The following is a 16,039-nucleotide window of genomic DNA, read 5'->3' as shown; positions in this document are numbered from 1 at the left end:
GAGGCTATCCCACATCGAGGCGACAATTTTGGAAACGTCCCCAAAGGTGGCGTTGGGATTTTGCCCTTTGATTGCTGCTTGTGTGTCTCGGAAGAACAGGGCGTAGGCGGAGACCGGCTTCTGCGGCTCATTCGGGTCCTTCTTCTTCTTCTTCTTTTGTGTCTTTGCTTTCTTGCCCATGTCTGCTGACGGTCTCTTCTCCCCACTAATCTGTAATGTAAGGAGTTGGTGAATTCTGGCCTGATTTCTTTACCTGCGACACTGCACAAAATTCCGACACTACGTGTGACTTTTAGTGGATACATACAGGCCCATAAAGTTGGCCCGTCCTTCTTGTCCACTGAAGGCTTTCACGTACGATTGCCAACTCTGGTTGGACGTATTCCTGAAGGTGTAATCACATGACCTCCTGCCTCCAACTGCCCCGCCCCCATGCTCCCGCCATTGGTCACCCAACACGTCCATCCTTGTGATGCCCCGCCTTCCCAAGGCCAATTGGAAAGCTAAAAGATTCTTCATTACCCGATTGGGTGATTCTTCACTGTCAGTCAAACAGCCTTTTTTTCCCCATCCCCAATATTTTTATAACTAATAAAACATTAACGTTCAAAGAAAATGGAAAAAAACACTTTTTTTAAATGCCCCAATGATTTTTCTCCAGGGTTTGCTCCAACCAGTGTCCTGGAGATTAATCTTCAATTCCTGGAGATTCCAGGCCAATCCTGGAGGGTTGGTAACCCCTAGATTCACTGAGTATTTGCCTCAGAGAAATTCAAAACTGTCTGGATATGTAAATGGGTAGTGAACGTGCATCATGTAGGTCACCTCAGATTGTTAACTTGTCACATTGGTGCTGAATTTCCTCTGGTTCTCTAATACTTCACCTTGTTGCTGAAACTAATCAAGAAATCATAGAATCATACAGTACAGAATGAGGCCATTCGGCCCATTGTGCTTCTGCTGGCTCTTTGAAAGAGCTATCCAATTAGTCCCACTCCCCTGCCCTTTCACCATAGCCATGCAAATTTTTCCCCAGTAACAGCATCAATACTCACTCTCTGAATAAAAACACTGGCAAAAAGAGGGTCATCACAATCCTTAGCAACTTTTTTTTTGAAGGAAGTTTACATTAGTGAGATTCCCCCTTCAAAGTGCTACTTTCTTCAGTGATTTCTATTCTTTATTTTACAAACACAGGAATATTGATCTCAAACTATCAGCATGTTAACTTGAGTATGATAATAAACCACATGCACCCTCTGGTTCATCTCCACTCTTCAGACAATAAAAGATTTGCTCAACATTTTCCTCACAGCATGCCTTTAAATTGTCCCATGGTTTTACGGGGATAAAGTTTAGTCAATGTGAGGAAGACCAGACTGTGACACATTGGGGTAGAAAATTGTCTGGGGGCCGTTTTTGGGCCCACAATCGGCGCTGGGCGAGCAGCAAGAGGCCCGATGACAGCCTGAAATTGGGCTTTGAAGCATCATTGAGCTGAGCTGCCAGCACCTGTCGCACCTCCTCAGGCAGCTCGACCGATCGAAGAAATGATTATTGGGCCCCTGCCTCGCTGGCAGCAGCCTGAAGGTAAGTCCTGAGAGGGTGGGTGGGGGTTAGAGCAGCAAAGCATGTGTTGGGGGGGTGGGGGGTTAACGCAGGCGCAGATCAGGTGGGCACACTGTGCCTGGAAATCGTTCCTCTTTGCCCCCCCCTGTTTACCGCTCAGGAAATGGGCACAATGAGCTCCAATTTCTACCCCATCCACTACATGTCGACTCATTAACGCCCCCCGCACAGAACCAATTCCAGTAGAAGTAGTGAGATGCGGGGACCCCCCACCCCTGGTACTGGGGACTCTGCCCTATTTACACTCCAGCAGAAGTACACGAACATCTACCCAGCTGGACTCTCCCTGATGGCTGGAGAAGGCTAGTGCGGTCCAGTCAGCAGGAAACCACAGTGCCCCGCCTGCTCCAGGCATTTCCCAGTCTGCTGGGAGCCAGGGGCAATGGAAATCGCTGCGCCACTTTTTTTTTACATCAACCAGAGGCGGCACTGCTGCTGTCCGATGTGGTGAAACCTTCTCTATTGGGGCAGCACCACCTCCTCAGTGTTCCCAAACCAGAGGCTGCCATTAGTGGCAGTCCTGTGATATACGGAGGAGGGGGAATATGTGGATTATCGACTACTGCCCACCGAACATGGAAAAAAGAAGAAACGTGTAAGAAGAAAACAAGTTGCTTGTGAACCGTCACCACACGCTCTGCAGCGGTTCAAGAGGGCGGCTCACCACCACCTTCTCGAGGGCAATTAGGGACAGGCAATAAATGCCGGCCTCGCCAGCGACGCCCACATCCCGTGAACGAATAAAAAAAAAAGAACATTTCTTAAACAATCCTTAAATTATTATCAGTAAGATTGTTCACAAAGGCTGACGGCTGCTTGGTGTATTTTACCTGCGAGGTGTTTTACGATAGTCTTTTCAGTCACTGATCTGACTTAAAACTTAAGGGAGAAAGAAAATGGAGTGATGTAGAAATTAAAGATTGTACTTCAGTGATTCACCTGACTTTCCCTGTCTGGAATACAACAATATGTTGCTGAGAAATACTGAAGGCAACGAGGAACGTTAATATTTAGTTGGGATAAAAAGAAAAAGAAATTTGTAATAAAAAGAGCAAATGCTTAATAAAAATACACAGTAGGTCGGGATCTGAAAGAGAGATTTTAAGGTTTAGGTGGGATACTGCAACAGAACGGGGCAACATAAGAGAACGGCCACACCCAAAACATTCATTCATCTGTATCTTTGGGCAGTCTCAGTACAATTCCTAGTGGGAATGCAGCCACAACATGAAACTACCCCGAGTTCAAGGGGCGGCCGTGCCTTCAACTGCCTGGGCCCTAAGCTCTGGAATTCCCTCCCTAAACCTCTTCGCCTCTCTCTCCTCCTTTAAGATGCTCCTTAAAACCTACCTCTTTGTCCAAGCTTTAGGTCACCTGTCCTAATATCTCAATTTTTTAGCTTGGTGTCAAACTTTGTCCGATAATCGCTCCTGTGAAGTGCCTTGGGACGTTTTACTATGTTAAAGGCGCTGTATAAACACTAGATTGGCCATCTCACTCAGAGAGGGTGCAGGATGACCAGTGTGGGAAATGAAAGCAATATCCCCCTGACAACATACATGTCAAACTAGAAAGAGCAGCAGGACCTGACCGAGGGCTTCAAACCAAGGTAAGACAAGTAGTTACCCAGGCTCTGCTCGTATTGGAGGAGAAAAACATATAAATACATGAAAGTCTGAAGGGGAGATCGAAACATTGAGGGCGAGATAATAATATTCCAGCAGTGTGTGGGGGCAGGGTCCCGGGGAAATTTTTACTTTTGACACTTTCTAGTATTTTGGATATTACAGTGAACATGGGCATCACACTTATTCCATCAAAAGAGGGAGGGACATTTACTGAATTTTATTGAAAATTACTCTATCTGCCATTAGAATTAAAAAACATCTTTTTATATTGTAAAACTTTCTCCGAGGAACAGCAAATAATCTATTGGAAGAAAAAAGTTTAATTTTTTTTAACTGTCTAACAGAAAAGAGGGTATTCGAACCCCCTCTAACTGACCTCTCTCTCCCTTCCCCCCTGCCCTTTCCCTGTCGCATTGCCCCATTCCCTCGATCCTTCACTGCTCCCCTGCCCTCTTCTGTTCTTGTGAGAATTCCCATCCATAACACAGAGCAAACGCCTGCCTGCAGTGTGCAGTAGCCAGAGTCACTTCCAGTAGCAGTGGGTCTAAGCTAGGACCAGCACTGAGGGGAGAGTCTGGACTGATTTTCGTCCGAAAGTCAGACGGCGGGTATCTATGCACTGACGCAGTAGGAGATGCTCCTGGGAGGTTAGACCCGTTGGCTCGGAGCAGAGGGAGCTTTACCCTGCGTCTAACCACCCGATAACTAGGCCCGGGTCTGCTTGTTGCCAACACCAAGTCCTCAAAATGGAACCTGTTCTAATCCATGGCATTAACTTCTGCCATCTTAACGAACATAAAATTCACACAGAAAAGTTACTAGCCTTCCTCTTTCAGATGCTGCTCAACCTGCTGTGTGTTTCCAGCGTCCCCTGTTTTATTTAAGGAATTTAGTCTCTATTGTTTTGTGAATGATTAATGCATCTTTATAGTTTTATTTTCATTCTATGTTTTCAATGTTTGTAAAGGACTCAAAAAATGACTGAACTAGATTGTTGAGCGCCAGTCAACCTTTGACCTGTTCTGGACACATCCTCAACACCATGATGGCAGGCTGTGTGTCGGACAGTTGTCCACAGTGGCTATGGAACAAAGGAACCAATGACAGGCAGGTAGAAGCAAATATTTAGTTGTACCTTGGACAGGGGATCGGCCTCCTCTTCGTGCGCTGAGCTGGAGGGCGAGGGGGTGGCAGACTTGCTTCCAGGGGGTGAGGGAGAGCTGTGAGTGAGCGCACTCCTGCCCACGTTCAGGCTGACCTGAGCATTCAGTTGTGAATGGCTAATGGTAGACATGTGACTAGGTGGCAGTATTCCTGACCGACTGATCATTGGGTGTTGAGGTCCTGAATCGTACTGAGGACCTCCTGGATGACCCATTCCATGCATCTGGTGAAGAAAGATGAATTTTTAACAGCACATTAGTTGCATGGGCTAGGAACTCATTTCCGTAACATTTTTAGAAAAATCATTCTAGTAAATACACCGCTATATATTGGTCCTCCCAATGGTCATTAGCCCAATTCCCAGGGTTGTCTGAGGTTCACCAGCCACAGCTGGTCAAGTTCCATCAGTCTTTGCCAGGTCACTAGATAGACAATCACACGTAAGGGAAGTGTTGCAATTCCTTCTGAGACTAGGGGTGTCTAAAGTAAAAAAAAAACCTGAGCTTACTCTTCTTAGCCCATCGAAAGGGCCATCTGCGCATGGCAGATTGCTGTGAGCCAATGGATTCTGGAGCAAATCTTCAGTCTGGATCACCTTGCCATCCCTAGCTGAAGGAACCCGCTTGAAATTGGGAGGGCCCAATGAACAACATTTTAAAAAACCTCACAGGAACTGGAGTAGGATCTGAAACCCACTTTGCTCACCCATTGTAAATAACAAACTGGTAATTTTTGTCATTTTTTTTGTATGGAAGCAATTGGAACATCAGCTTTAGGAAAAGGCCATTGTACCAACGAGCCTGTCCCTATTTCCTAGATCTAAACCATACCTATCCGTCCTTTCATCATTTCCTTCTTGCCCCTGAATATATCTTAAACAGATTTTTATTGTCTGCTTCATTGACCTTCCCTGGTAACTTATTCTATGAGGCTATAGCCCTTTGGGTAAATAAATGGCCTTCACTTCTTGCTTCTAACATCCCAATGTTGAATCAACTGTGTCAATTCCCTCCATAATCTTGAAAACCGGGTTGAAGTCACCTCAAAGTCTCCTCTTTTCCAAATTCAGCAAGTCAATGTCCTTAACATTTCCTCCTGACTCTAAATCCCTGACCTTTATATTCACCTTCAGTGCATGGGTCGTCTAACTCTTGACAGTAATAATATCTGTCCTATGATTAGGTGATCAGAACTGCACACAGGACTCCAGATGGGGTCTGATCAAAGCTTTATACAGTAACAATACAATCTGTTTTGATTTAAACTCTATCCCTCTGCCTATGTAACCCATTTTACACAACTCAGTGGAAAGAGGGGCACTTCTACTGAAGTCCTGATTGACATCATCAAGCAGAGGTCTGATTAAACGATCTTTCTGAATTGTACACTTGGAGCTCACAACAGACGAAACTGATGTAACCTTGTTTGGGCCTGTGAGGCTACAGTTTATATAATACCCCTTAACGGAGGGCAGATTAATGAGCTGATGGTTTCACAGACCTCCCCAGTATAATCTCTAGCTCTCTTTCCTGATCAGTATGTTGTATGACTGTTCCATTGAACACAAACTCCTCCTTTTCATTTCTTGTTATTTCTGATTGTAAAGGGGGAGCAGGATTCACTTTAATAAATTCACATTGGCTTTGGTTTGCCCAAAAATTTGATAGTGAATTATTAAAAAGGGGTTTGCTGCCCGGGGATGTGCATTGGACAATCAATCTGGGATTTAAAGGGTACAGTCTCTATCTGAAACTGTTGACAAAGCTTTTGTTTCTTTATAAATGCAAAATGCAATGATCTCAATCATGCTAACATACCCTTGGATAAATAATTACTGATCAAGGCTAAGACTGTGTGGAAGATACAATTCCCATGACCCACCTTATCACCTATCTCCCAAACTGAAACCTCTCATCGCCATTCAAGACTGAGATCGATGGATATTTGGACACTAAGGGAATCGAGGGATATGGGGATTGGGCAGGAAAGTGGAGTTGAGGTCGAAGATCAGCCATGATCTTATTGAATGGCGGAGCAGACTCGAGGGGCCGTATGTCCTACTCCTGCTCCTATTTCTTATGTTCTTATCCCTGCAGATATTTTGTTGAAATTGCTGATCTGATTATCAGTACCATTACGTTAATATTTAACGACTTTGTGTAAACCGTTCCATACTCTGGACTGCGAGCCAGCAGAATGTCACTGCCGGTGGCAGTAGGGATTGTTTATATTAAAGATGCACAGCCCAGCAGCATGAACTGTAATGAAAGTATTTTGGGTGCAAAAGGGCTACATCAGTTCGTGAAATTGTTCAGTCAATACCATTTTCTTTTATTTATTCTCAGGAGGTGTGCGTCATTTATTGCCTGTCCCCTAGTGGTCCTGAGAAGGTGGGGGTGGGTCTTCTTGAACCACTGATGGAGCAGTTTGCTCCAACTGAGGGGTTTGCTCGGCCACTTCAAAGGTCACTTAAGAATCAACCATGTTATTATGCGGCTGGAGTCACATATAGGCCCAGACCGGGTCAGGACGGCAGGTTCCCTTCCCTAAAGGACATTAGTGAACCAGTTGGGTTTTATGACAATCCAATGGTTACTTTTACTGATACCTGCTTTTTATTTCCAGATTGTTTAAAACTGAATTAAATTTTTCAAACGGCCATGGTGGGATCTGAACTCTCATTAATCTGGATCGCCAGCCCAGTAACATCACCATCACACTACCGTACCTTGCCGGGTGAATAGTTGGTCCGCATGGTTAAACTTGTATTTCAACTTTGGGTGCCTGAGACTGACCACATTGCAGCACTTTACCATACCAATAACCTATGTTCTTAGCGAGTTTGACAGGGTCGATGCTAAGTGACTGTTTCCCCTGGCTGGAGAGTCTAGAACTAGGGGGCATAGTCTCAGGATAAGAGGTCGGCCATTTAGGACCGAGGTGAATTTCTTCACACAAAGGATTGTGAATCTTTGGAATTCTCTACCCCAGAGGGCTGTGGATGCTCAGTCATTGAGTATATTCAAGACTGAGATCGATAGATTTTTGGACACTAAGGGAATCAAGGGATATGGGGATCGGGCGGGAAAGTGGAGTTGAGGTTGAAGATCAGCCATGATCTGATTGAATAGCGGAGCAGGCTCGAGGGGCCGAATGGCCGACTCCTGCTCCTATTTCTTATGTTCTTATGTTTGTTTTCCCTACAATACACAAAAATCAGACAAACCATTGAGCCCATCAGCCTGTTCCTTTCAGATCACGTACAATCTCCCCAGTCACACTCACCCATTTAATCTCCTCGTACAAATACTCTTCAAAGGCATTCGAATGAAACTTCAGAATATTCATCCAACCCCACCTCTCCACGATTCAGCCCTGGCTCGCTGCTCCCCATGTATGATGTCCCCATCCCCTGGTTCACATTTTCACCTGAGTTGGGCGATGTTTCGTGTTTTCCCTCATAGCGCTTAAAAAACGATTGCTGTGGCACATAATTACCGCAGAAATGTTTAAATTATTTTAACAGGCTTCTATAGGAAACTGAGGCTTTGGGTGGTAGCAACGGCATGGCTGGTTATTGGGTGGGGTCCCCAGTAGGGTGAGTCCCTCAGGTCGGTTCTCTAGGGTCAGGCGTACGCCTGGTATTGTTGGGTGACCTTTTGTTCTTCTTGCTTCCAAAACACAGGAAACAGACAGTGAATAGATTGAGGCAGCGATGAGAGTGAAGCAGCCTGGGATATCAGACACCATAGAGGTGATGCTGATCTACACCAACAGCGTGAAATGGGCTCATGGAGAATCTGCGCATGATCCCCCCACGTGTAATTCTTTGCTGCGTTGGACAGTGCCACACAAACATTCAAACATCAAAGAACAGGCAGCCATTCCAGCTTCCACGTTGTTCACTGCGTATGGGAACAATGGCCATAGGGAGTGCCCAGTAACGTAAACCACCATTCCCCCAAACTGGAAGGATTTATTTATCCAAAAACAAACTAAAAAGATGGCAACAATGACCTCTATCCAGTAATCAGACAGTGGTTTTTTTCCAACTAATTTTTTCTTTTGTCACCCCAGCTCCAGCTGAAGCAGGGGGCCGTGCAGTACTGACCACCCCCCATCAGATGGCACTATTGTTGTAGACTAAGTCTGTCACCAATATTATCAAGATGGGTCAGGCCGAGAGACGGCACCAGTGGTTCCAATCCATCCGTGCGTTACTCTAGCATCCCGTTTAATGTAAAATTCCAGAGGGCACGATCTAAATGGAGACATTAACCCATCGCTCAAGAATAGTGGGTAGAGGAATTTCAACCTGAGCTGTATTTCACCAGTTGCTAAGGGTCACCAACCCTCCGGGATTGTCCTGGAGTCCCAAGAATTAAAGATTAATCCCCTGGACACTGCTGTGAGCAACACCCGGGAGAAAAATCATAGGTGGGGCGTTAAAAAAATTCTGTGTATTTTTCACTTTCTTTGAGCGGGCTCCCGGGCGGAGTGCAGAGCGGGCTCCCGGGCGGAGTGCAGAGCGGGCTCCCGGGCGGAGTGCAGAACGGGCTCCCGGGCGGAGTGCAGAGCGGGCTCCCGGGCGGAGTGCAGAACGGGCTCCCGGGCGGAGTGCAGAGCGGGCTCCCGGGCGGAGTGCAGAGCGGGCTCCCGGGCGGAGTGCAGAGCGGGCTCCCGGGCGGAGTGCAGAACGGGCTCCCGGGCGGAGTGCAGAACGGGCTCCCGGGCGGAGTGCAGAACGGGCTCCCGGGCGGAGTGCAGAACGGGCTCCCGGGCGGAGTGCAGAACGGGCTCCCGGGCGGAGTGCAGAGCGGGCTCCCGGGCGGAGTGCAGAACGGGCTCCCGGGCGGAGTGCAGAGCGGGCTCCCGGGCGGAGTGCAGAACGGGCTCCCGGGCGGAGTGTAGAATGGGCTCCCGATTCTCTATCGCCCGTTTTGCACTGCTGCCATAAACTAATTTCATCCCCCACCCTGTGCCTAGGGATGAGGAGGAGCCCTCGGTGATGAAGCTTTTCAGTGAATCTTCATCGGCTGCAACTGGGCGGGCAAATCAGGCGGGACTGGCGGGAATTCTGATGGATGACATCACCCTGCCAGATCTGTACGAAACTCCCCCTCCCCCAGTTCTGGCAGAAATGCCAGCAGATCGAAAAAGGAGTAAAGAATTTATGTTAAACTTGTATCCAACCGTAGTTGGACCACACTTGGAGTATTGTGCTCAGTTCTGGTCTCCATATTACAAAAAGGATCTAGAGGCACTGGAGAAGGTATAAAAAGATTTACAAGAATAATACCAGAACCAGAAGAATAAAACCGGAAAAGAGAAGACTGAGGGGTGACCTGATAGAGGTCTTTAAAATTCTGAAGGGGTTTGATAGGGTAGACGTAAAAATGGCAGGTACACAGTTCACCAGGAGGAGGGAAAGATGGCCACGAGGATAGCAGGACCGGCACGAGAGAGGGCCCCACGCTGCTCCGATGATGCACTGGAGACCCTGGTGGAAGGGGTGGACGAAAGGAGGGCCAGCATGTACCCACAGGGTGGCAGGAGACCCTCCAGACTGCAGCTCCACAGGCATTGGCAGGCTGTGGCGCAGGAAGTCAAAGCCAGAAGCATTGCACCAACCACGTGGGAGCAGTGCCGAAAGAAGTTCAATGATTTGACACGAGTGATCAAGGTGAGTGAATGCAGGTGTCGAGTGGCAGATCCTACCAACTGTGCCACTGCTCCGTATATCACACCCCCCCGTCACCCACCTACCAACAAACGCTGCCCATCCATACGCAATGCTGCACTCAGCATGCTGCATCACACCCGCACATAGTACCACACTTGCAGGCCACACAACCGCCACTCACAGGTCACACAAACTGGCAGCTATTCGACCACGACAGGCACATCACCCACACACCCTGCAGGATACTCACTGACACACTGTCCTCTGTCTTGCAGGAGAAGGTGGCGCATAACAGCCGGCAGCAGGAGGGACCTGAGGGTGGACGGGGACACTTACACGTCCTCACCCCCCCTAGAGGAGACAGTGCTTCGGATCATTGGGCGGGCCGTCGCTGCAGCCGTCACAACGTGCTGGAGGTCCCGGTTAAAGGGGTCTTTGCATATCTAATGCTCCTTCTCCTTTCCCACATCTCCCTCTTCCCATAATCTTTTCTGACTTACGTGCTGCAGATGCTGTCGGCTCACACCTCTTACTTGCTCCTCTCCCCACTCCACAACTCAACCTGTTTCCCTTTGTCATTGCAGATACCCAAGAACACATGACGGCACCCGAGGAGGAGGAGAAGGGGGAGAAGGAGGGGAAGGAGGAGGAGGAGGGGGAGCAGGAGGAGCAGGGGGAGGAGGAGGAGGGGGACACGCCATCATTCAATCTGACACTTGCTTCCACTGGCTCAGAGACTGACACTGCGCGTCCTTTAGAGGCCGGGTTAGAGGAGGGATCTGCATGTGGTGAGACACCGAGCACAAGTGCACAGGAGTCGGGGCGGGGGGAACGGATACCTCAGGTGCCAGCTCACCGGAGGGCGAGGTCACTCACTAGTTCTGCTGCAGTGGAGTCGGATGAGGACTTCGATGGGCCAGGCTACAGAAGACGACTGATGGGCGTACACCACCAAATGCTTGGGCCACTGGAAAACCTGCCAGAAAGCCTGTGCACAATGAGAAGAGGCATGGAGGAGTCCAGCTCCAACTTGGCGCAGAGCTTTGCGCAGAGCTTGGAGCCCATCCTTTCCAACATGTAACTGGTGGTCACCTCCATCAACGCACCTGTGGAACCCACCATGATACAGCGTCTGATGTCACAGCTTCCATTGCAGCACAAACATCTGCCATCCGAGGTCCGACTGCTGCCTTAGATGTTCAAACTGCTGCTATCGTGGCTCTGGGGACCACTGTGGAACGGGGCTTCCAGGGCATCGCAGCACTCCAGCAATCCGTTCTCCAGCTGATCACCAGGATTGCTGAGGCACCACCCTGGGAGAGTGGCAGTGGCGCCATGGCAGTCGGACCTGCTGTCCTCTCTCAGGACGACAGCATTCCTGCTCCCACCACTGCCACTCCTCCAGTGCCCCTGTTGTTGCCTATCGGCCAGCCAGGCCAGACTGCCACAGCCCAGACCGAGATGGTGCAGTCTGAATCCGGGCCCTCCTGGTCCAGAGCTGCTCGAGGTCGTCCTCCAAGGCCATCTGCATGCTCCTCCATTGAAGGTCAGCAGCCTCCCACCACCCACGCTCCAGCCACTGGGGATACACCTCGTGGGAGCACTGGAAAGGTAAAGGCACACGGACAACAGGCACTGAGGGAATGCACAAGGGGGAATAGTTCTGTTCTGTTTCCATAATTTCATTTATTCATTGATAAATGAGACTTTGAATTTGCATTTGGTGGTGGTTTTAATTTGTGCAATGAGCTGAGGGGGACACCAATGTGTAATCGGATGGAAGGTGATTTGATTGTCTTGTGGGAGCGGAAAGGTGGGGAGTGTAGGACTGTTGGTGAGTTGGGGGATGTAGTTGATATTATTGACAACGGGCACAGATCAGGTGAGCACGCAGAGCCCTCGCAGACAAGGCGTGTGGTTCCTGCTGCACTCTTGCTTCACTTCTTCCTCCACTTCCTTTTCTGGCTCCACCCCCTCCTCCTCCTCCTCCTCCTCCACCTCTGGCTCAGGATCTTCTCCAGTCATTGGTGGCAAAGGCTGGTCCCACATGATGGCGAGGTTGTGCAGCATGCAGCATACCACCACGAACCTGCCCACCCGCTCAGGGGAGTCCTGCAGGGCTCCTCCAGACCAGTCCAGGCAGCGGAAATGTTGTTTGAGGAGGCCTATGATGTGCTCCACGATGTTGCGTGTGGCAGCATGGCTCTCATTCTAGGCCTGCTGTGCACGTGTGCATGGATTCCTGACCGGTGTCATGAGCCATGGCGTGAGGGGATAGACCTTGTCACCCAGTAGCCGGCCTTTGACTTGCCGAGTCGGGTGAAAGATAGCTGGCACGTTGGACTGCCACATGACGAAGGCGTCATGACTGCTCCCAGGTTAGTGGGCATCGATCTCCATGATTCGATGCATGTGGTCACACACCAGCTGCACGTTGAGGGAGTGGAAGCCCTTTCGGTTGACGAAGACGGCCGAGTTGATGTGCGGGGCACGCAGGGCAATATGTGGGCAGTCAATGGCACCCTGCACCATGGGGAAGCCAGCAATGTGGGCAAACCCCCGTGCTCGCTCGTTCTGATTGTCTCTGTGGAGAGGGAAGGTGATGAACCTGTTCCTCATCTGGTACAGTGCGTCTGTGACCTCCCTCATGCAGCAGTGCACTGCACACTGCCAGATGTTGCACATGTCGCCAGCAGAGGCCTGAAATGCTCCTGAACTGTAGAAATTCAGCGCCACGGTGACCTTCCCAGCCACAGGCAATGCTGCCCTCGCCCTGCTCTCAGGCTGCAGTTGTGGCCGCACCAGTTGACAGATCTCGGTGACGGCTTCCTTGGTGAACCTCAGGCGTCGGATGCAATCCTCCTCGGTCATGTTGAGGTGAGAGAATTGGTCCTGGAAGGCCCTCATTGGGTAGGGCCTCCTGCTCAGTGCCCTGCGCCTCCTCGTCCTCCGTCTCCTCGCAGCTTGACCCGCTGGGCGTGGCCTCTCTGCATGTTCTCAGTCGTGCTCAATGCCCGGCGGGAGCCCTAGCAGACCGCACATTGCCAGGAATGTTGTAACTTTCCGAACTGTGAGGCAGTACCTGCCAAACCCCACTCTCAAATGTACTCTAGGAATTCTCAGTAAGAATAGGGAGTTTCAAAAAACACTTCCTATTCCACCAGCAGCCAGAAGCAATAATCCAGCAACTAACCTGAAACACCTGCATGGCCCCTTTAAATAGCGCTGGTGGGGGGTCCTCCAGGCACTGTAAGACACGTTCAGATGGTCGGGGTTAAGACTGTGCGTTGAGTTGAGCGTTAAGGTCCAAAATGGTGTTCAACACTGATTGCACACATTTTCTCCCTACTTTACATGCTTCCAGCGTTCGGTATTCGCGCATGCGTTAACTCCTATACCAAGATGGCGTCCGGCGCACATCACGCTGGAAATGTGCTTACGCATCCAAGACGCCATCTTGGATGTTCGAAATGCCGTGTAACACGAAAACAACGGGCGCTACACGGCCCAATTTAGCGCCCAATGTTTCCACTTGTGGGGAGTCCAAAACTCGGGGCCATAAATATAAGATAGTCACTAATAAATCCAATAGGGAATTCAGGAGAAACTTCTTTACCCAGAGAGTGGTGAGAATGTGGAACTCGCTCCCACAAGGAGTAGTTGAGGTGAATAGTGTAGATGGATTTAAGGAGAAGCCGGATAAACACATGAGGGAGAAAGGAATAGAAGGATATGCTGATAGGGTGAGATGATGTAGGGAGGGAGGAGGCTCGTGTGGAGCATAAACGCCAGCATAGACCGGTTGGGCCGAATGGCCTGTTTCGGTACTGTACATTCTATGTCACCCTATGAAAAACGTGGCATAACTGGGCCTGCCCCCTCCCCAGCCCAGGAATTCTGGCCCTAATAACTTTAAATCATCGGGCTTTGTCAAGAAGAGGGATTGACGGGGAGTGACATGTGTGCAGCTCCCTGTTCTTGGGGAAGCAGAGATACAATAAAAATAAAGCTCCTGTTTGAAGAGGAAAAAACTGCAACACGGGCAATATGGGTATGTGTGAGGTCATTAGCAGTCTTTTGTATGAAATATATATTAAGTTTCTTATTACAGATAATCTTTTTTTAAATCCCTGTTACAAGTCCTTGGAGATTTCTAATACAGTATTGTAATCACTTTGGCCACAGTAGTTTAAATTAATCATGTTGCAAAAAGACAACTGTCTCCAATAATTAGAACTGTCATCTCATGAATATGCAAATCATACAATAAAGCCAAATCTAATTGCAAATGCTTCTTTAAAATGTTTTGTGCGGCTGTAACCTACAGGACTAAACACACAGAACCTCCTGGGTCTGGGCTCTGAGCAGTCTCGACTCTAAACGTCCAGATTTGAGGGAGCTGGGAGGTGCAGTTGGTTAAGTGGACTTGCCCTTTCACCTCTGAGAGCTTCCTTCAGTCTCCTCACACTGCTGGCTGCAAGTGTCCTCTGTGAAATTTATTTTGGGAGTATCAGTCCAAAATTGGATAATTATTTGAAGCAGAGTATAATACAAGGGTATGGGGAGAGAGCAGGGCAGTGAGATTACATTTGGATTGAGCTAGCACAGACACAATGGGCCAAATGGCCTCCTTCTGTGCTATAAACCTCCACAGTTCTATGGTACTTGAGGGCATCTGACCCTCATGACCATTATCCATGTCTGAGCAAGGACAGTGTCAGCAGGTCATTCAGCCATTTGGGCATCACAAACAAGCCCAATCCTGTCCCCACTTGATGTTCATACAAGACCTGGGGCACAGTGTCCACTTGTGGTGCCACCACTGTAGCCCCAGCTGAGGTCAGCTAACTCACACCAGACCAGGCGTTGAATCTGGGACTTTCTGGTCCAAATGGCTCAGGACCACAAGCAGTTAACCATCCACTTAACCACCTGGAGGACTCTACGTTTTTCTCAGAATGCAATTTTCTATGGAGTTCCTGAAGCTCCATGAAGTCAGGATAAAACATTTTTTTTTACTATTACCTCACGGCTCTATGACCGCCTACTTCCACCTCTATAACAACGCCCATTTCTGTCCCTGCGTCAGCCCATCTGCTGCTGAAACCTTCGTCCATGACTCTGTTACCTCCAGACTCAACTATTCCAATGCTCTTCTGGCCGGTCTCCCATCCTCCACCCTTCATAAACTTCAGCTCATCCAAAACTCTGCTGACCGTATCCTAACTTGCACCAAGTCCCGTTCACCCTTCATCCTTGAACTCGCTGACCTACATTGGCTCCCGGTACATTAAGGTTTCCAATCTAAAATTATCAGTCATGTGTTCAAATCCTTCCATGGCCTCGCCCCTCCCTATCTCTGTAACCTCGTCCAGCCCTACAACCCTCCGAGATCTCTGCGTTCTACCAATTCTGGCCTCCGGTGCATCCCCGATTTGCGTAGCCCCACCATTGGCGGCCGTGCCTTCGGCCATCTAGGCCCTAGGCTCTGGAATTCCCTCCCTAAACCTCCCCGCTTCCCTCTCCTTCTTTAAGACCCTCCTTAAAACCCAGCTCTTTGGCCAAGCTTTCAGCTGTCCTAAAGTCTCCTTCTTTGGCTTGCCATCGATTTTTGTCTGATTACATTTCTGTGACCACTTGGGATGTTTTCCTATGTTGAAGGTGCTATATAAATGCGAGTTGTGGTTGTTGCGTTATTTGTGTTATGTTGTATGCAGGGTGGAGGGGAAAGACATCCATTTTCCTAATCAGAATGATCACTGTCCACAGTTGTTGCCCATGGCAACAAGAAAAAATAATATCAGCTTTTATAAGCAGGCCTCTATCAGCGAAGCAATAAAATGGGATGAAATGGGGAATATTAGCTCTTAACCTAAATCTTCAGGACTTGCAGTCTGCGCACTCCTCTCTTTGTATTGGCAAATGATTTATTGTA

At 48.9% G+C, this 16,039-nt stretch overlaps 1 protein-coding gene across 5 annotated transcripts in view; it reads right to left on the bottom strand.

Moving 5' to 3' along the window:
• The window catches only part of tox2 (TOX high mobility group box family member 2), a 219,693-nt gene that overhangs the window by 27,399 nt on the left and 176,255 nt on the right, over window positions 1-16,039 (bottom strand). For 4 of the 5 annotated variants that reach the window (XM_068000159.1, XM_068000161.1, XM_068000160.1 and 1 more), the window contains exons 4-5: window positions 4,393-4,644; window positions 1-210 (exon numbers count right to left, since the gene is read on the bottom strand). The exon at window positions 1-210 is cut by the window's left edge and continues 18 nt beyond it. In XM_068000159.1, the coding sequence (XP_067856260.1) occupies window positions 1-210; window positions 4,393-4,644 (462 nt within the window). The remainder of the gene's footprint in view (window positions 211-4,392; window positions 4,645-16,039) is intronic. The other variant, XM_068000164.1, reaches the window with a different exon arrangement.

Source organism: Heptranchias perlo, chromosome 19 (assembly GCF_035084215.1).
Source record: "Heptranchias perlo isolate sHepPer1 chromosome 19, sHepPer1.hap1, whole genome shotgun sequence".
In the NCBI taxonomy this organism is placed as follows: domain Eukaryota; kingdom Metazoa; phylum Chordata; class Chondrichthyes; order Hexanchiformes; family Hexanchidae; genus Heptranchias; species Heptranchias perlo.
This window is presented reverse-complemented; position numbering and strand designations above follow the sequence as displayed.